This window comes from Eriocheir sinensis, chromosome 55, assembly GCF_024679095.1.
Source record: "Eriocheir sinensis breed Jianghai 21 chromosome 55, ASM2467909v1, whole genome shotgun sequence".
In the NCBI taxonomy this organism is placed as follows: Eukaryota; Metazoa; Arthropoda; class Malacostraca; order Decapoda; family Varunidae; genus Eriocheir; species Eriocheir sinensis.
Genome location: NC_066563.1, coordinates 3,566,928 through 3,586,927, shown reverse-complemented (window position 1 = coordinate 3,586,927; position 20,000 = coordinate 3,566,928). Strand labels below are relative to the sequence as shown.

At 46.7% G+C, this 20,000-nt stretch overlaps 2 protein-coding genes across 6 annotated transcripts in view; both read left to right on the top strand.

Annotated features, from left to right (window-relative positions):
- Nucleotides 1–6,197: 6,197 nt before the first annotated feature.
- LOC126983906 (baculoviral IAP repeat-containing protein 2-like) lies at nucleotides 6,198–12,584 on the top strand. Its single transcript, XM_050837112.1, has 7 exons — nucleotides 6,198–6,351; nucleotides 9,478–9,560; nucleotides 9,879–10,262; nucleotides 10,383–10,765; nucleotides 10,892–11,104; nucleotides 11,313–11,382; nucleotides 12,323–12,584. The coding sequence occupies exons 2-7, from the start codon at nucleotides 9,506–9,508 to the stop codon at nucleotides 12,514–12,516; spliced, it is 1,299 nt and encodes a 432-aa protein (XP_050693069.1). The 5' UTR covers nucleotides 6,198–6,351; nucleotides 9,478–9,505; the 3' UTR covers nucleotides 12,517–12,584.
- A 706-nt stretch (nucleotides 12,585–13,290) lies between these two features.
- Nucleotides 13,291–20,000, top strand: part of LOC126983905 (transmembrane protease serine 2-like) — a 22,360-nt gene continuing 15,650 nt past the window's right edge. Inside the window, exons 1-2 of one of the 5 annotated variants that reach the window (XM_050837107.1) lie at nucleotides 13,292–15,866; nucleotides 19,848–20,000. The exon at nucleotides 19,848–20,000 is cut by the window's right edge and continues 341 nt beyond it. The gene's annotated coding sequence lies outside the window, so the exon portion shown is untranslated. Of the gene's footprint in view, nucleotides 15,969–19,818 lie in introns of all 5 variants that reach the window. The other 4 variants (XM_050837109.1, XM_050837110.1, XM_050837108.1 and 1 more) reach the window with 4 other exon arrangements.

Here is a 20,000-nt window from a genome sequence, read left to right as displayed (position 1 = left end):
GTCTACGCAGAATCATGGGATATCGTCAGAATGACTCTGTCAAACCGGTGACTACTCCGCAAGACTGATTAGACATATATTACCCGCATGGTCCGTCTACGTGAACTTCGGTGTGGTGTCGTCAAACATCCCGTATCGTGAGACATCCCATCCTGAATACATACATGAATTTCGACACGGTACTGTGTCTTTGGTCGACTGCTTGTCGGGATCTGTCCCACCCAAGGTTATTTATATTGTTATAAAAGCAAATATTGACATATGTATGTATATAATTAGGATATCAACAATCACTCTTCTTCTTCTTGTGACCTGTTCCGCTTTGCATCAGTTTTTAGGTCCCCCTTGGTACTTTTTTTACACTTAGGTGCTTCACTTAGTTAATCTGTGATAGCAAAGATTGGGTTCCGCAATGCGAAATTCAGGATGGGATGTCTCACGACAAAGGATGACAGACGACACCACACCGGTTTTACGGGCATGTGGCACGTTACCCAGAAGCCGACCCTTTTCATCGGGCTGTTTCTGTAATAAGAGACAACCTTGAGTGAAGTTGATAGATCCTGCCAAGAGGTACTTCTTCTTTTCTTCTTCTTCTTCTTCTTCTTCTTCGTCGTCGTCGTCGTCGTCGTCGTCGTTGTTGTTGTTGTTGTTGTTGTTGTTGCTGTTGCTCTTATTATTATTTTTATTATTATTTTTATTATTATTCCTATTATTATTTCTATTATTATTTCTATCATTATTTTTATTATTATTATTATCATTATTATTATTATTATTATTATTATTATTATTATTATTATTATTATTATTATTATTATCATTATTATTGTTATCGTGAGACATCCCATCCTGAACTTCGCATCGTGGAACCCAATCTTTGCTATCACAAGAGTGACTAAGTGAAGCACTAAGTGTAAAAACCGTACCAAAGAGGACCTAAAAAGCGATGCAAAGGGGAACAGGTCACAAGAAGAAGAAGAGTGATTGTTGATATCCTAGTTATGCACACACATACGTCACCATTTGCTTTTATAACAATATAAATAAACTTGGAGACTTGCCGGAGGGACCTTGAACTTGGTGACCTAGGATGGGCGAGGCGACGCCCTCCAGACAAATGCCCCCATTGCTTATTGTTATTATTATTATTATTATTATTATTATTATTATTATTATTATTATTATTATTATTATTAATCATCATTATTATTAATAATATTGTTGTTGATAAGGTTTTTTCTTTTGTTTCTATATTTTTATTATTATTATTATTATTATTATTATTATTATTATTATTATTATTATTATTATTATTATTAGTAGTAGTAGTAGTAGTAGTAGTAGTAGTAGCAGCAGTAGTAGTAGTAGTAGTATCATTGATATTTTTATTGTTATTATTATTACTTATATTGATCTTGAGCAACATTTTGTGAGATAAAATTTTAACTTTCCATTACGAGTTCTTGGCTCTGTTTTTTTTTTTTTTTTTTTTTTTTACAGCAAACAGCTCACGGGCAAAAAAAAAAAGAAAAGGAAACAATAATGAAAAAAAGCCCGCTACTCATTGTTCCTATAAAAAAAAAAAAGAGTTGAGAGGAGTCGCCGAAAGAGAGGTCAATTTCGGGAGGAGAGGTGTCCTGATACTCTCCTCTTGAAAGAGTTCAGGTCGTAGGCAGGAGGAAATACAGTTGAAGGAAGATTGTTACAGAGTTTACCAGCGTGAGGGATGAAAGAGTGAAGATGCTGGTAAACTTGTGCGTAAGGGATTTGGACAGTAAAGGGATGAGCTTGAGTAGAAAGTTGTGTGCAGCGAGGCCACGGGAGAAGGGGAGGCATGCATTTAGCAAGTTCAGAAGAGCAGTCAGCGTGAAAATATCGATAGAAGATAGAAAGAGAGGCAACATGGCGGCGGAATTTAAGAGGTAGAAGACTATCAGTAAGAGGGAGTTGATGAGACGAAGAGCCTTAGACTCTACTCTGTCCACGAGAGCTGTCTGTGTGGAGCCCTCCCACACGTGAGATGCACACTCCATACGAGGGCGGACAAGGCCTCTGTATATGGATAGCAACTGTGCAGAAGAAAAGAACTGGCGGAGACGATACAGAACGCCCAACCTCGAGGAAGCGGATTTAGTGAAAAATGTGTGTGAGAGAGAGAGAGAGAGAGGTTGTGTATTCGAGCATTATTTCTTTCGTTTTGACGCGTCTTGTCTCGTATTTCACCCCCGCCACAAAGTAGCCCTCTAAGCACCACTTACTCGCATCCCTCACTGCCTCCACCCAACGATCCGTGAGTGACGCCAAACAACGGGAAAAATGAGTAAGAAAAGTGTCCTGGATCACGAATGGTCGACCAACAGTACCTAACTACCAACACTACCCATATCCCAACACTACCCATATCCCAACAGTACCCATCTGCCAACAGTACCCATATCCCAATAGTACCCATCAACCAACAGTACCCATATTCCAACAGTATCCGTATCCCAACAGTAACAATCTACCAACAGTACCCATCTACCAACAGTAACCATCCATCAACAGTATCCATATCCCAACAGTACCAATATCCCAACAGTACCCTTATCCCAACAGTAACAATCTACCAATAGTACCCTTATCCCAACAGTAATCATCTACCAACAGTACCCATATCCCAACAGTACCCATCTACCAACAGTACCCATATCCCAACAGTACCCATCTACCAACAGTACCCATCTACCAGCAGTGCCATCTACCAACAGTACCTACCTACCAACAGTGCCCATCTACCAACAGTACCTACCCACCAACAGCGCCCATCTACCAACAGTACCAACTTACCAACGGTACCCAGCTACCAAAGTATCTATCTTCCAACAGTACCTACTTACCAGCAGTACCCTTCTGCCAAAGTACTCATCAACCAACAGTACCAACAGTACCCATCTACAAACCTACATACCACGGATGGAGTGAATACAAGAGTTGTGTATTCGAATAAGGACATTATTACTTCAAATTCTAACGCAAACACTGAAATGGATTTAATTCAAATACAAATACGAATACTTTCACGAATTTAATGATGATAACTTTTTATTGAAAAATACCTTATTGATGTAACTGGGTATAGCACTGTTCTGAAGCTCTACAACAGTAAAATGAACTTAAAAACAATGAGTTATGAGTGGTGCCAATATGTATTCAATACACGGATATCACACTTACTTATGGGTAGGCGGTGGCTGAGTGATTGAGTGCTGGGCCCACATTCATCGCGTGATGGACGACGCGAGTTCGAATCCCCACGCTACCACCTCGGATTTTTCAGTCACCGCCGAGTGGCTTAAAACTACCCACATGCTGTCCTGAAGACCACCCATCAACCCGGACTCTAGAGGCGGAGTATGAGCCTAGAGAAGATGGCGCCACTATAAACACTTGCCTGAGCCAATACGGGCTGGGGCCGACTACCATCCAGGCCCCTCAAGCAAGACTACCGGCGCTATAGGCGTAGACGTAGAAAAAAAAAAAAAAAACCCAGCAGAAATATTAGTATATATTTTCCCAAAATTCCCAGTGACGAGTTACGAAAGAAACATTACAAAAGATATCACGATAACCGCAGTGTTTAGTGGCTTCATGTTGTAGCCTTCATTTATATTCTTCGGTGTTTTGATTTTTACGGTGAGGTCACTATTATCTTCAGGAGGCGCCGCACCACTGTGCATGTATTATCTCATGGGCAATAAGATAGTAGTGAAAAAAATCCTATAATAAGCCTGTATCAAGCTGGACTACAATCATCATCCACAACTGGGAAGGGGCAAGTGAGTCAGACCCCAGAGACCAGACGCCGCGCTGGCACAGACAGCGTACTTGTACTATACACGACGATTGCACGTCCGCCCAGGAGGCTAAAGTTGCAAGGAACAACGGCTGTTATTTCTGATATTAAATTTTGAAGTATTCGTACGATTATGCGCAGAATACGAATACTTTTCCCTTTTATTCGAGTACGAATGAGAGTACTTTTATTTCTTTCAGTGATTATTCGAATTCGAATACGAATAAACCCAAATACGGTATTTGAATGTATTCAAATACGAATACGAATACTCTATCCCTGCTACTTACCAACAGTACCCATCTGCCAAAAGTGCCCTTCTACTAACAGTGGCCTTCTACCAACAGTACCCATCTACCGGCAGTGCCCATCTACCAACAGTGCCCATCTACCAACATTACCCATCTCCCAACATGACCCGTTTACCAACAGTACTCATCTACCAATAGTACCCATACTCCAACAGTGCTCATCAACCAACAATACCCATCTCCCAACAATACCCATCTACCAGCAGTATCCATCTACCAAAAGTACCCATCTACCAACAGTGCCCATCTACCAACAGTACCCATGTACCAACAGTTCCCAGCTACCAACAGTACCCATCAACCAAAAGTACCCAGCTACCAACAGTACCCATCAACCAACAGTACCAATCTACCAACAGTACCCATACTCCAACAGTGCTCATCAACCAACAATACCCATCTACCAACAGTACCCATCTACCAACAGTGCCCATCTACCAACAGTACCCCTCTACCAACAGTGCCCATCTACCAACAATGCCTACCTACCAACAGTACCCATTTACCAACATAACCCATCTACCAACAGTACCCTTACTGTGCGCCTTATAATTCCTACAAGGCATTTATACTAGTGCTTTTTGTATGTTTATTAGTCATCGCTACACGTGAGAGAAAGATGACCAACTAAAGGATGGATAGGTGAGTCAGAAACCGGGCTTGTTCATGAAGGAGCTAATAACAGCACCTTGATATAATTCGCTATGAGGCATTGACACAGGTAATTATTATTTTTATTTTTTATTTAGCTTTCGTCATTTGTGAACGAAGAGTGATAAAAGGGCGGATGGGTGAGTCAGAAAGCAGGTTGGCTCATGGTGGCCTAAAAACAGAACCTTGATGTAATTTACAGTCACAAATACTTGATTGTTTATTCATTAGTAGTAGATCCGTGAGTAACGAGAAACAGGTGGATGAAAAAAATAGTTGAAAAAGTTGTTTGTTTCAGTAATGACTTTTCCAAGTTCCAGTTCCAACACTTCCTCCTCGTTGCACTTCACTACCAGACGGCCACGAAGGTGCATAATTGCGTCAACAGTGAAAAAAATTAATAAATCAGCGAGTAGAGATCTGGAGGAGGTCACGTGACAGTGAAGGAGGAAAACATGAGATTGCGTGAGTGAAGAAGGAAAAAACGTGAGCCGTGACAAGCACCGCCAGTCTTCTGATAACGAAGTCCCACCGGCTGAAAAATGCTGATTCTGCTTGAAGACACCGAAACTACCTTTAGGGGATGCTGGGCTTCGATGTGTTGCGAGGATGTGACTGTATTTTGGTGCAGACACACTACTGCTACCACTACTACTACTACTACTACTACTATTACTACTACTACTACTACTACTACAAAATGGAACAATGATGATGATAATGATGATAATAACTAATAATAATAATAATAATAATAATAATAATAATAATAATAATAATAATAATAGTCATAACACTACTACTACTACTACTACTAAAAAATGATAATAAAGAAGGAAGACGAAGACGAAGAAGAAATTTAATGAAAAAGAAAAAAAAGAAGAAAAGAAAAGAGGAAAACAAAAAATAATAAAAAATAATGATAATAATAATAATAATAATAATAATAATAATAATAATAATAATAATAATAATAAAAAATAATAATAATGATAATAATGATAATAAGACAAAAGAAGAAGGAATGAGGGAGAGACAGCGGGAAGGAAAACTGGTGATGCAGAAGTATATATATTCATGGAAATACTGATAGTAATTGTAATAAAAAAAAAAATATAATAAGTGAGTTCTTGAATATGTAAATCAATAAGTAAATAAATAATCAAATGAGTACAGTTAAAGTCAACACGCTGAAACTCATTAAGACAAAAAATCCCTAATACGACTCATTTTAACCTTGGAAAAGCCAAATGTAATTAAAAAGATAACATGACACACGCGCACACTCATACACACTTGACCCGTACCATCTTACTAACCATATGAAGAAGAAAAAATCAATCGATGACTAGCTATAGGAAGCCGTTACTGAAGCTACGATAAGATTCCCCCCAAGGATCCTTTATAACCATGGGGGCTCCTTATCAGCAGTCAGTGACGATCTGGTGTTCGGACGGGAAGGCTGTGTTGTGCTGTAGCGCCTTGGGGGGAGGATACTTGTCTTGCTAACTTACCAGGAAAGTCGTCAAGGTGGCTGTGATCCCGACCCAGGTGAGAGGGAGAGAGAGAGAGAGAGAAATGAATTGGAGGTGTTTGTTAGCATCCAAATTGAGTGCTTGCCTGATTAATAATGTAGTGAGCTTGTCTGTTACCGAGGGAGTGAGTGCGTGTGTGCGTGAGTGAGATGAAGAATGGCCGGTGAGAGTGGTAAATGTTTGCGACCCGGTGTGGTATCGATTTCCGTCCATCTGTCGGGAAATGCCTGAAATTGAACTGCGTATGCACGGGCTTTGCTATTTTTTCCATCTCATTCACTGCACTGTCTTTTAATAGCTTATAGTGAGTTTACCTTTGATGTCATCCCAGTTTTCATGAAAAAAAGGCCAAATTCAAGGCTGCCATGGACCCCGTTGCGCAGTTATAGCTACTGTTGAATGGAGAGTGTCCCGTAAACCTGTCCTTCGCTCAGAAGAAAACTCTGAGGGGACAGGAGGACAATCATAAGATCAAAGGTAAATTTAGTATAAACTATTAAAATACAGTGCAGTGAATGAAATGGACAAAATAGCAAAGCCCGCTCATGCGCAGTTCAATTTCGGACATTTCCCGACAGACGGACTGAATTCGACGCAACACCGCCGTTATTGTGTGTGTGTGTGTGTGTGTGTGTGTGTGTGTGTGTGTGTGTGTGAAAATATTTAATTACATAATTAAGTACTTCCACTGTTAAATATTCAAATACATAAGTACATCACATATTGTATAAGTAAGTGTTCAAATACGTAAGCAAATCAGTAGTGATGGCATTAGTAAATCAGTAACTTTAACAGTAGATAATAATTATTGAATCATTTAAATAAGCCAGTGTTGAAGTATATAAGTAGCTCAATAACCTTCCATAAAAATTGGTGTACGTATCATTTCAATGAGGAAATAGGTAAGTAATTGAGTTAGTAAAGAGGTAATAACGTTATATAAAAAAGTTATGTAAATGTTTGAATGGGTTAGTAAATAAGTAATTAGGTTAAGCAAATACCTCTGTCACAGACTACGTAAGTAAACATGTAAGCAAGTAGAAAGTTAAGTAAATACATCAGTCACTGACAAAAAAAATAAGCATGTAATCAGGTAAGTCAGAAATTAGGTGCTGAAGTAGTTTGGTGAGTAGGCGAGTAAGTACGAGTAAGAGAATGCTTAGCGTAAGTCAATATGATGATGGTGACGAGGCAGGTGAGTCATTCTGTGGAAACACGTATAATGAGAGACATGCATAAGGTACAGCAATCACCCCCGCCATGCACTTCATCTCTCCATCAGTATGTGCAGGTAAGGAACTAAGGATGTTGGTGTGTGATTCTTGGATGTGGAAACACTTAGAATGAGAGAAACATGCATAAGGTAGAGCAGTCACCCCCGCCATGCACTTCACCTCTCCATCAGTATGTGCAGGTAAGGAACTAAGGATGTTGGTGTGTGATTCTTGGATGTGGAAACACTTAGAATGAGAGAAACATGCATAAGTTACAGCAATCGCCCCCGCCATGCACTTCACCGCTCCATCAGTATGTGCAGGTAAGGATGTAAGTGTGTGCTTCTTGGATGCTGATTTATGTGACTCACTCTGAAAGCACTGAAGAAAAGACATATAAGCTTAAATTACTACAACCACCACAAGCACCACTACTCATCTCACAGCCACGAGACACAAATAAGAATGCAAGGAAATGTAACCATGGAACGCTAATATAAGTGCGAATCAATCTAGAATCACTTCGGAGACATATGCAGCGGGGATCATGTTTCTTAATGGTCCCCCCAAGGGAGAAAAATGAGAAAAAATCACCCCTCACACAAACCATTTCATAATATATATCAAAGCACTTGTGATCAGATTATGCATCATCTATTTTGGGGGGTTTAAATCATGGCACAAATCTGGCCTGTCGCAGCTACCGGGTTAAGAACCACAGTCACCATCATCACCACCACCACCCTCACCTTTGGAACACGAACGAGCGACTGAGAGATTAGTAACACCAGTCTGAATATGTTTTGAAACCTTAGGAAACAGATAGAAGTGTTCGTGTTTGTTTGTGTGTCATTGGTTACCTAACACACCGCATTCCATTACTGTGTTACGTTGTGCCCCACCAGTCTGTTACGCACTGCAGGTGATATGGTTACGAGAGCTGTGTGTGATAGTCTTTCCACAGGTGTGTTGTGTTGTGATGACACTGTGTAGTCCTGCTCTATATGCTCTCCTTGCCTCAATATTTGGTTTGCTTCTCAACTGTATTCAGCAACGCTATGACCTAATTACACTGTTCTCTCTCACCGTGTTGTCTTTTATTACCCAGTGACCACACAGAGGCTACGAAGACTCACGTGAAGAGAGTGAAATGGAAAAAAATATACCAAGGGAAGGGAATAAATACACAAAAGGGGCCTTCAAGGTAAAAAAAAAATCAGAATGTAAACAAACATGTATTAAAAAAGATATTTAAAGGAAAGTTATCAAGAATTTATGTTTTGCAGGCATGGGCGGAGAGTAGGAAGGAATGCAATGTTTTAAGTGGATAACAAATGAAGAATAATCAATAAAAAAAATTGCAGGAGTTATTTGCTCGTGTATTGAAAGATCCATCCTTGTGTAAATTACTCAAAGAATACCACTTTTGTCTCATGTAATTATTTCAATTATTTTTATCCTGTGTGGTTATGTTGTAATTTTTTTTATTTCTTTGTTTTCATTTTTATTTTTTTGGTCACGTCTATGAGTGTCTTGTACGAGACAGAGACAGGCAGGAACAGACAGATACACAGGATGAGAAACAGAGAGAGAAAGAGCGAGAGAAGGCCGGGCTGGGGCGGGGACGGGCCGGGGCTGGGGGCCGGGGCAAGGTCGGGAAGAGTGGGGGGGGGGTGGAGGGCTGGCACCGCGTGGTGGTGCGTGTGGTTCTCATCATCCTCGCCCGATATAAAGGCGAGATAAGAAGTCATTTGTACGGACATGTTCAGCTTATCTTTTCCTATCTCCCTCTGTAAGTAGGCGAGTCAGTAAAGCAAAGCCGCATGGCTTTCATGGGGGCTTTGCAACACCCGGCCTATCCCCGCCCCGCAATGCAACACTAATGGCGCCCTCACGCCGCCCCTCGCTGAGCCGTTCATTGCTTCCAGGTCCCCGGCACCACGAAGCCGCCCCACGATGACCGACCCTTTGGCTAGAACCGTCACCTTCCAGTCGCCGCAGCAAAGGCCTCGTGAGTGTGTTTGGAATTCAGCGGGCGTTGGCAGCCTCTCGCCGCCGCCTCAGGCCTTCAGGGGCTGGCTGGGTGATTTGTCTCGCGTCCTTATTGTTGTCATGAATGAATCTTTTTTTTGTTATGGATGTTTTGTCGCTGCGTCTAATTATCTTCTTTCAATCTCTTTCCGTGTGATGGCTGTGTGGTAGTGGCTCTCCTAGGCCTTGCAGGATGCCTCTGAGGTGGAGGGCAGGTTTGTGTGTCGCTGGTCAGTGTATGTGTCGGTGGTCAGCCGGCTTAGGGTCGCACTAACATAGCTCCAATTTTTCCCTCCAGTCGAGCTGCGCCGCGAGCGCCGCTTCCACTCGTTGTCGGATGTGGTGTTCGAGAATGTGCGACGCCAGACATTCACCAACTGGCCGGTGCCCTTCATGGACCCTGGACAGCTGGCTCAGGCGGGCTTCTTCTACCTCCAGAAACACGACCACGTTCAATGTGCCTTCTGCCGGGGCGTCGTGGGCTACTGGGACCCCGCCGACCACCCCTTCGAGGAGCACCGCAAACACTTCTCCTCGTGCAGGTTCGTGAGCGGACTGCCCACCGGCAACGTGCCCCTCTACCACCCCGCCGACGACACGGGCCGCGTGTACCGCCTGCTGGAGGAGTACCACCAGTTCAGGGTGAGCAGCACCAGGCCCGTCGGGAGCGCCTACCACAGCGGTGAGTATGCGGCTTGTTTCTGTCTCACGTCACAGTTTGTCTTATATGATGAAAATAGCTGTTATTTGCTTGTGCGCCAAGCAGCATCGCCAAGCACGGTCTTCCCTGCTTCCTTTACAGACTCTACTCAGGCAGACGCTGGGCAGATGTCGTACCCGCAGTTCAACACAGAAAACGCCCGCCGCCAGACCTTTCGGGAGTGGCCACAGGGGCCGGGTCTGGCCCCCGAGACCCTGCTGACGGCTGGCTTCTTTTACACGGGCCTGTCGGACTGGGTGCAGTGCTTCCACTGTGGCGGCGGACTGTTTGCCTGGCGGAGGAACGACGACCCGGCGGCGGACCACGCGCGCTACTACCCATGGTGCCCCTTCATCAGGACGGTGACCGGCAAGGCGCGGGAGCAGTGGCCGTGGGGCGACAACATGCCGCCGCCGGCAGTCATCAGACCCATTGACCTGTCCAGGCAGGAAGAGGACCTGCTGCTGGCCCACCCCCTGGCCAAGGTGAGCCCACCAGCCGCGGGGCCTGCACCCAAGGTGTTCCGCGTTCCGCTAGGAGACTGACTCACCGAGTAGCTACTGACACAGAGGAAGCTCCTACAGGTAACAGCCGTCTCCTTCCTTCAACAGAGGCTGGTGGAGATGGGTCTGACGCCCGGCTCCGTGAAGGCGGCGCTGAAGGGCAGGCTGGAGCGGACGGGACGGTTCTGCCTGGAGGTGTCCGAGGCCCTGGAGCTAGTCTTTGACTACGAGGAGAACAAAAGAAGCACAAGAGGCTTTGTGGCGGACTCTGGCCTTCGGGAGGCCGCCACGACGCCCATGGAGACAACCTCTGTGCAGGAGGTCAGTTCCGCCTTAGGGATGGATTTTCTCGCACTCGTCAGAGCTCAAAGCCTTTTTATCTGGAGTTTTCGCCTCATAATGAGTTAGCTTTGTATCCTTACTTTAGTCTGTAGCTCTTTACCTCTGTACCGCCCTTCGAGGGCCGGAGGCTGGTAGGCGCCTTGTCACTCGTTCACTCGTGACACACGGCCTTTCCTCCTCCCTGTAGGCCGCCGTCGGGGGCGCGGCACAGCTCGTCAAGGAGATGAGGGCCAAGACCCAGCGGCTCAGGCAGGAAGGTAGGGCGACGAGGCACACTCTTGACCCTTCTCTTCCCTGCTGCATTCTTCTCTCTCTTCCTGTTACATTATCTGCCTTCGTCTTCCTCGGAGATCATTTCTTCCCCTTCCAGCATCTTATTTGATTTTTTCTGATCTGTTTCTTCTCCCCAATTTCCTCTCTTCCTTCCCAAACTTTCTCCCTCCCTCCCTCGCTACATTTCTACCATCCTACCTCTTCATAACTTTCTCCTATCCTCCCTTCCCCCATACTCTTCCTTTCCTGTTCTTCCATTCTTTTTTTATTTTCTGAGTATTTGTTTTTATTGGTTTCATCATATTTTCCTTCCCTTTTTCCTCTCTTCTTTCCCTACTTCCTTATTTTCCCTCCTTCCTTCCTCCCTTCCATTTATTTTTATTATTTATTTGAAAATTTGTTGTTGATTAATTTCATCATAATCCTGTTTACCTCTCTCCTTCCTTCCTTCTTTCTTTCCTTCCTTCCTTTCTTTCATTTTTATCATTTCCTCCTTGTTTTTTTTAACCCATTCCTTCTTTCCTTCCTCCTTTTGTTTTTTCTCCTTCCCTCGTTCTTTCTCTTCCTTTTCTTTCTCTCTTTCCTCTCTGTTTTCCTTCCCCTTCCCTTTCTTTTTTCTCTTGCTTGCTTACTTACTTGCATCCTTCTATCCTTCCTTCCTTCCTTCCTTCCTTCTTTCCTTCCTTCCTTCCCTCTCACCCTTCTTCCTTCCTTTCTTCTCTCACACACTCCTTCCTTCCTTCCCTCTCATCCTTCTTCCTTCCTTTCTTCTCTCACACACTCCTTCCTTCCTTCCCTCGCACCTTCCTTCCTTCCTTTCTTCTCTCACACACTCCTTCCTTCCTTCTCTCTCACCCTTCTTCCTTCCTTTCCTTCTCCTGCCCTCCTTCCTTCCATCTCACCCCCAGCACCTTTTGTCCACAGTAACGGATCTTGAGCGGCAGCTGGAGGAGGAGAAGCGTCGTCTGGTGTGTCGGGTGTGCAAGGAGCGGCGCGTAGAGGTGGTGCTGCAGCCGTGTTCCCACCTTCACCTGTGTGCCCCGTGCGCGCGCCCGCTGGACCGATGCCCCACCTGTGACGCGGCGGTGAGGGGCACGCTGCGGCCTATCCTGGGGTAGCGTGGCTTGTTAGGTGGTTCTGTAGTGAGGAACAGGAGGAAAAGGAGCAGGAGAATGAGGAGGAAAGATAAGAGGAGCAGGAGGAAGAGGAATACATAGGAAGGCGGAGGAGGAGGAAGAGGTGGAAGAGAAGTGGGGAGAGGAAGTAGAAGAACAAAAGGAAGAGGAGCAGGAGGAGGAGAAGTAGGAAGAGGAGGAGGCGGTGGCGGAAGAGGGGGAAGAGGAAGGAAGAGAAGGAGGCGGAGGCGGAAGAACACGAAGAAGAGGGGAAAGAGGAATTACAAGAGCAAGAGTTGAAGGAAGGAGAGGTCAACGAACTAGACGTAAAAGAAACATAATGAGATAAAACAAAAATCTGAAAGAGTAAAATGAGAAGGCGGCGGAGGCGGTTGTATGTACTTATGAGGAAAGGGAAAGTAAGTGATAAGGGAAAAATAAAGAGGAGGAGGAGGAGGAGGAGGATGGGGGAAAGGGAAAAAAAGAAAGGGAAGGGATGAAGGGAAGATAAAGAGGAGGAGGAGGAGGAGGAGGAGGATGGGGGAAAGGGAAAAAAAGAAAGGGAAGGGATGAAGGGAAGATAAAGAGGAGGAGGAGGAGGAGGAGGAGGATGGGGAAAGGAAGAAAAGAAATGGAAGTGATGAAGCGAATATAACGAGGAGGAGGAGGAGGAGGAGGATGGGGGAAAGGGAAAAAAAGAAAGGGAAGGGATGTAGGGAAGATAAAGAGGAGGAGGAGGAGGAGGAGGAGGAGGAGGATGGGGGAAAGGGAAAAAAAGAAAGGGAAGGGATGAAGGGAAGATAAAGAGGAGGAGGAGGAGGAGGAGGAGGATATGAGAAAGAAAAAAAAAGAAAGGTAATGGATGAAAGGAAGATAAAAAGGAGGAGGAGGAGGAGGAGGAGGATATTTTGCATGCACTTAACAAGGAGAGGGGAGGTAAGGGGTACTGAGAGCAATGGAAACTATGAAGGAAATGTTGTGTGGCGAGAGTGAACTTGTGGGGGTCGAGTGGTCAGCGCGGGATCGTGACGAAGACGATGCAGACTCCGATTCAAGTCCCACCGCCAGCAGCTGACACTGTGGCCACACCTCCCGTGGTTTGTGGTGGGGCGTGGTGTGGTGCCGGTGTCATGATGTGGTGTGTGGTGGTGATTTATCCATGCAACCCATAACCCCATAATTACATACTCTTTTTAAAGCCTTATATCATAATCTCTCTTCGTATAGTCTCTCTCTCTCTCTCTCTCTCTCTCTCTCTCTCTCTCTCTCTCTCTCTCTCTCTCTCTCTCTCTCTCTCTCTCTCTCTCCTTCTGGATGTCCTCCCTCATCGACATATTATCGCTGTGGATAAGATAAGGCATCACTTGTTTCGGAATGCACGCAGTTGTATATCTTGAAGTGTAAAGATGCTGCTTCTTTGTTTCAAGTGATTGTACATAAACAGTGTCCTCCCCGAGCACAGCTTTGTTCGTCGTCTCTGTAAGAAATGTACGTGATTATTAGACTTCCATGTGCGTGGTGCCCTGCCTGCTTGTGAACCTGGTAGGAGGAATGAGGTTGTTTCGTGTTCATCTTTCGTGCATGTCTTCCTCCCTAGACGAAAGCAGTAAGGTTACAGCAGATTAATGTGGCGGTGAGCTGTGGGTTAGGTACGCTGTGGGTCAGGAACTTTGGTCACGGTAAGGATGAGTATTACGGCCTTAAGGGCTTGTACTGGACGGATGCAGGCAGCGCCAGGCCCCCCGTGGCACCACTGGCACCCATGGCAGCTTAACTTGAATAAAAGTGAACCTGTCCGCCCTGCGTATCCCTTGTCAACACACCTTCCCCGGACCCGCCTCGGGCCGTCCCGCCGGAAGCCTTCGTGTCTTGCCTCGCCTGACTCTTCCTCCTCACGTTGAGTTGTGGTTGTGGTGGGGATGGTGGTGGTGGCCTCGTCCGCCCACCCCACCGCCAAAGGTTGTCCGCGGCGCTAAATACACCCTGCCTCCTCACCATGCACCGCGGCACGTGACACACGTCCGCCCACCACGCCTCCTGCTGTGTCCAGGGACGCTGCCCATCCATGCCCGGCCTGGCGTGGTGACGAGGGTGTTCTCAGCTGCATGATATCTACGCCACAGCCCCGCGTGTCGCCTGGGGCCAAGACACCCGGAAAACACGAGCTTTCACTGTTGTTTTGCGGATCCGACGACGGCGGGTCCCGGCACCCCGCCACCCTGCTGCCGGCGGCCCCGGCGTACGTAGTACCTCCCGCCGCTGCCTCGCACCCCTTTAAGGCTTGTGCGGCGCCGCGGGACCTGCACGAGAGTTAGAGAGGCAGCGATGTCAGGGAGGTTTTCTTTGGGGCTCGGCAGGAGGGGTGAGGGAGACGGAGGCGGCGGCGAGGGTGGGACGAGGGCGGCGGGCGTCCCGGGTCCTGCTTCCCGCACGGCACACGCGGCGGGGTGACAGTGTGTCCAGCGCCGGAGAAAGTCAACAAGGACGCTCATCCAACGCTGCTCAAGGATGCCAACTCTCCTCTGTGTCAACAAACCACTTTTCCGAGCGAATGACTCGCCCGGCGTGGCTGCGAGATCCACCCGAGGCCACGGCGGACCAGACCCAAAGCAGACCCACGGCGAAGTACTGCATCCCTCCCGCCAGAGTGCCACGTTAAGAAGCCACGCCTGGGCGGATGAATGTCGGAGTGTCGTGGCCCCGCGTGCGTCCCCGGCGTGGTTGGCAGGTCTGCTGAGGAATGAGGCTACACGGATATGGGTCAGTCGTCGCTGCCTTCCCCAAGCGTTCGCTCATTCCTGGTCCGAGGCGGCGAACGCTTTCTAATCTTCCCAGAGGACTTCGCTCAGAATCAGCTGATGCACCGCGTTACCACACACCCGGCAAATAGCGGGACAACGCGGCGAGGCTGATCACACCATTTACTGGACACATAAAACTCGAACCTTACAAACATGAAGACAAATAAACGACCACAAACTATAGCCCGGCCATTCCTCTCCTCACTCCCACCTGACCACACCTTCATACATAATCTGGCGGGGCTCTAACCCTTGACCACCTGAACATACCATCCACGACGAGACATACAAGGCGAACTGAGAGGGAAACTGGGGAACGGGGGGGAGCCAGCCTGGGGACGTGGGGAGGCTGGCTGGAGGGAGGTGCTGGGGTGGCCTATTGGTGGGGAGGGGGAGTGGGGAGGGAAAGAGTGCCTGGGGAGGGGGTGGGGGGAGCGGTGCAGGTGTGTGAGGTGCTCGGCGAGGCTGGTCAGTAGTTGGAGTCGAGTGTTGGTGGTGATGGGCCGCGGTGGAGGTCGTCCTTGACTCAACTCACCTAGAACTTGAGTCACCGTGAGTCATAAATCCTTCCTTGACTCAACTACCCGGAGTCTTAAGTCACCGTGAGTCATTAGTCCTCCCCTGATTCACAACTCACCCGGAACTTGAGTCACAGTGAGTCCTACGCCCTTCCCTGACCCAACTCCCCTGAAAATTGAGTCACTGAGTCATAAGTCCTTCCTTGACTCACCCGGTCCTTGAGTCACAGAGAGTAAATTAAGTCATAAACCCGTCCTTAACTCCGCCCTTGAATCTGTGAACCGTCGTGAGTCAGTGTCAATACGTCCATGACTCACTCCTCGACTGGTCCTTGAGGAACAGATCGTCACATTGAGTAAATTGGGTCATTAGCCCGTCCTTGACTCCGCCCTTGAATCAGTGGGTCGTTTTATAAGACATTTCGCCGCCCAAGAACACATTATTGACAGGGCTTTCGTAAGAGTCGTGGGCATTTACAGGAGTAGTTGTATGACCCTGGTGGTAGTTTGACCCTTCCTCTGTACCGTGAACCTAAAGAAACACTCATTAGAACCCGACTGACCCCCTCTTTGACCTTTAGAAATAGCTGATGTGAGAAGCGAAGGTGTCTTATAATCCCGACTCTGACTCATCACTCGCCCGATACAAGTGGCAGTGAGTCAGAGTGAGTCAGAATCATCGCGTGTCACGTCTCAAGCTCCGTTATGAGTCAAGGAAATGTGAAGATACCTGTGGAAGTGCTTGAGGTGATATGAGGTCGTGATTGGGAGAGGAAGGGGGTTAAAGAACGAGTGGGAGGAGGAAATATATGATGATAAAGTGAAGGAGGAGTGAAGGAGGAAGAGAATAGAGTTTGTGAATGAATAAGTGAGTCAGGAAGGGAAAGAGTGAAGGAGGAGTAAGTGGGTAGTGATTGGGAGAGGGAGTTAAAGAAAGAGTGGGAAGAGGAAATATATAATGATGAAGGGAAGGAGGAGTGAAGGAGGAAGGAAAAGAGAAAGAGAAGAGAGTATGTGAATGAATAAGTGAGTAAAGAAGGGAAAGAGTGAAGGAGGAGTAAGTGGGTATAATGAGTCAGCGAGTGATTGAGTGAATGAGTGAGGGAGGGAAGGAAGGAAGGCGTAGGAAAGGAGAAGAATGTAAAAATGAGGGATTTGAGTGAGTAAGGAAGGAGAAGAATGAGGAATCGAGGGAGTGAGGAAGTCGCGCAGGGGATGAATGAGAAAATGAGTTATGTAGGGAGAGAGTAAGGTAGTGAGTGAAAGAATGGAGGAATGAGGGAGGGAGGGAGTAAGAAAAGGGAAGCATGAGGGAATGGATGAGAGGGCGTGAAAAAGGGAGACAAAAAATGAAAAAGTTAGACATGGAATAAAAAAGTTGAGGAGGAAGGAAGGGAAAGAATGAAGGAAGTGAGTAAATGAAGGAGGAAGGGAAGGAAAGAGGAGAGAGGGAGAGAATGAGTAAAGAAGATAATGAATGGGGGAAACGACGAAGGGAAAGAATGAATAAATGAGTAAGTGCGGGAGGAAGGAAGGGAAAGAATGAGGAACTGGGTGAGTGATTAAGGGAGGAAGTGGAAGAATGAGGAACTGGGTGAGTGGTTAAGGGAGGAAGTGGAAGAATGAGGAACTGGGTGAGTGGTTAAGGGAGGAAGTGGAAGAATGAGGAACTGGGTGAGTGGTTAAGGGAGGAAGTGGAAGAATGAGGAAGCGAGTGGAGGCGTAAGAGAGGAGGGTTGCTTGCTCCTTCCACGTGAGGTGAACAACCCCGCCCCTCACCCCCCACCCCGACCCGACCCCGCCTCCGTCGCTCAAGTGTGGGTTATGTAAGACTGTGTTTGTGTGTTTGTGTGTGTGTGTGTGTGTGTGTGTGTGTGTGTGTGTGTGTGTGTGTGTGTGTGTGTGTGATACAGAGAGAGAGAGAGAGAGAGAGAGAGAGAGAGAGAGAGAGAGAGAGAGAGAGAGAGAGAGAAATACTAATTGGAGAGGAGGAAGAGGAGGAGGAAAGAAGGAAACAGAGAGAAAAGAAAGGTTGATCCGTGGCCTGGCAAGATCTCGTGTTTTTGTTTACCTGAGTTTACCGTAAGGCTCAGGTAAGTTTCAGGACGCCGGGGCGAGGGGGGATTGATAACCTACCTGTTTACCTGCCCCCCTCCCCCCCTGTTTACCTGCCCCCCCCTCCTGGTTACCTGCCCCCCCCCCCTCCCCCCCTCCGCCCTGCTGCTCTGAGGCGTGGGCGGGGGAAGGTGTGAGCGGGAGAGAGGTGAGGAGATAGAGGGAGGAAAACACACTCCCTCCAGCACGCCGAGGGTAAACAAATAAGATGCCTGATAAACAAGCACAGTATCAGAACAATTCACGAACCCTCACCATACAACTGTACACTCCTGAGGTCATATTCCGAAACATTTCCGCTTCCAAGCTAACATATTTGACAAAGCTTTCGTAGAAGTTTTGTGCATTTCCAGGGGTAGTTTTATGACCCTGGTGGTAGGGAGAGACAGAGGCAAAGAGAGCAGAGTGCGACAATGTTCACCATCCGTTATAATATCTCTCCCATCAGCGGATCTCACAAGTCTCATTACCGAAGCCTATCACTCCAGTGCTTCTAAGTTTATGTACTGGCTTCCCTAACGGTGCTGAAACCTATTAAAGGCGGTGCTGGGAATGAACTTTTGTTCTGTAAAATATACAACTGTAGTATGTTAGGCCTCTGTGCAACACGTCTGGCACTGGCTCAGGAGGGTCTGTACGTGCTGTGCAACCTGAATATTGCCACTTGTCAGCGCCCGCTTTGAGGAGGGGGATAATATTTTCGTCTTTGTCCTGTTTGTTCTGTCTGTTTACATGTCTGTTTGTCTTTTACCAGATTATCTAGCAAATGACTGGAAATATTGTCACCAGCTTTACATAAGCACATCCGTAGGTGAATATCTTAAGGTGATAATGTCAAGCCTTGGAAGTGAAGGGTCGGAGCGAGGCGGGCCGCCGAGCCCAGTGCCGCCGCGGGGCGTCAGGAAGGGCACCCAGTCTTAAGCCTTGAGCCACGACCCCAAAATAGCGACCCGATATGAACATGGATAAGAGCTATCAAGGCAGAGAAGAAGAATTTCGAATGTTTTTTATAGTGTGATTAACAGACCTGATACCTTATCTTTAGGTAATGAACGCAATAAAAAATATACAGTAAACTTTTTTTCTATTAATTTTATGATGATGTGGCAGATGTGGGCTTTATAGCCGAAGCAGAGTGTGTGCTCAGGAATTTAGGTTTGACTGTGTGATGGATGGGCTGCCGATGCTGAATATAGAGAAGTGCTGAGGTCAGGAAAAAAAAATGCAGCCGCACTCAGCGTCGCAACGCTGTCTGCCGCATCGCGTGCACGTAAAAAACCTTGCATAACGCGTAATTTGCAGGTGTGTGTCAGGTGTTCTGCAGCCTGACCACCACCACCACCATAACCTTCCCTCAAGCGTTGACCACCCCCCACACCCACACCCACACCCACCCACACACACGCGCGCGCGCGCTCACAGAAGAGGACTCATCTCGTCTTGTCGCTCTGCGTTTTATGATTTTTTTTTATATTCTTGAGTAAGGATTGTTAATAGACGTATCTAGTTAAAAGGAAAATGTCTGAATTGTGCTTTTTGTGATGTCTTTATTTCCTACGCAGCGTTTGGTGAAAAGTGTTTGAAAGGAATGAAAAAGTAAAAGGAAGAGAGGAAGCATTAAAGACCCCAAGTAAAGCTAGATAGATAGATAATAGATAAACAGTGTGATAAAAAAGAGAACGAAACGTGAGAGAATTGAGACGAAGTGAGCGATACAGCTACCAACCCTTCCTCCCCCCCCCCCCCCCACACACACACACACAAACAGCCACGTGAACACCCCCAACGCCCCAAAACCCACACAAACACATCCGCTCACCCACTCACACACACCTTGACTTTCACCTGTTTGCCTGGTTCGCGGTGTGCAGGCGTGAAGGCTTCAAACTTTTTCGTACAGGGACCCAGTGTAACATCAACCACTGCTCTCAAGAACCACACCGAAGCTTCACCTCTTGGAAGAACTAAGGGCTGTGTGCGTCCCGTCGCCTCGTGTTTAGTTAGTGACAAAAAGTGGCTACGCAGACATTACCCTTTGACCCAAGCTTGCAAG

What these genes read in the sequence shown, in the direction of transcription:
- LOC126983906 (XM_050837112.1), top strand. Translation starts at nt 9,506, where the DNA reads ATGACCGACCCTTTGGCTAGAACCGTCACCTTCCAGTCGCCGCAGCAA. An exon ending in CGGGAGCGCCTACCACAGCG is followed by an intron (nt 10,263 to 10,382) that starts GTGAGTATGCGG and finishes CTTCCTTTACAG; the next exon opens with ACTCTACTCAGGCAGACGCT. An exon ending in TGGCCCACCCCCTGGCCAAG is followed by an intron (nt 10,766 to 10,891) that starts GTGAGCCCACCA and finishes TTCCTTCAACAG; the next exon opens with AGGCTGGTGGAGATGGGTCT.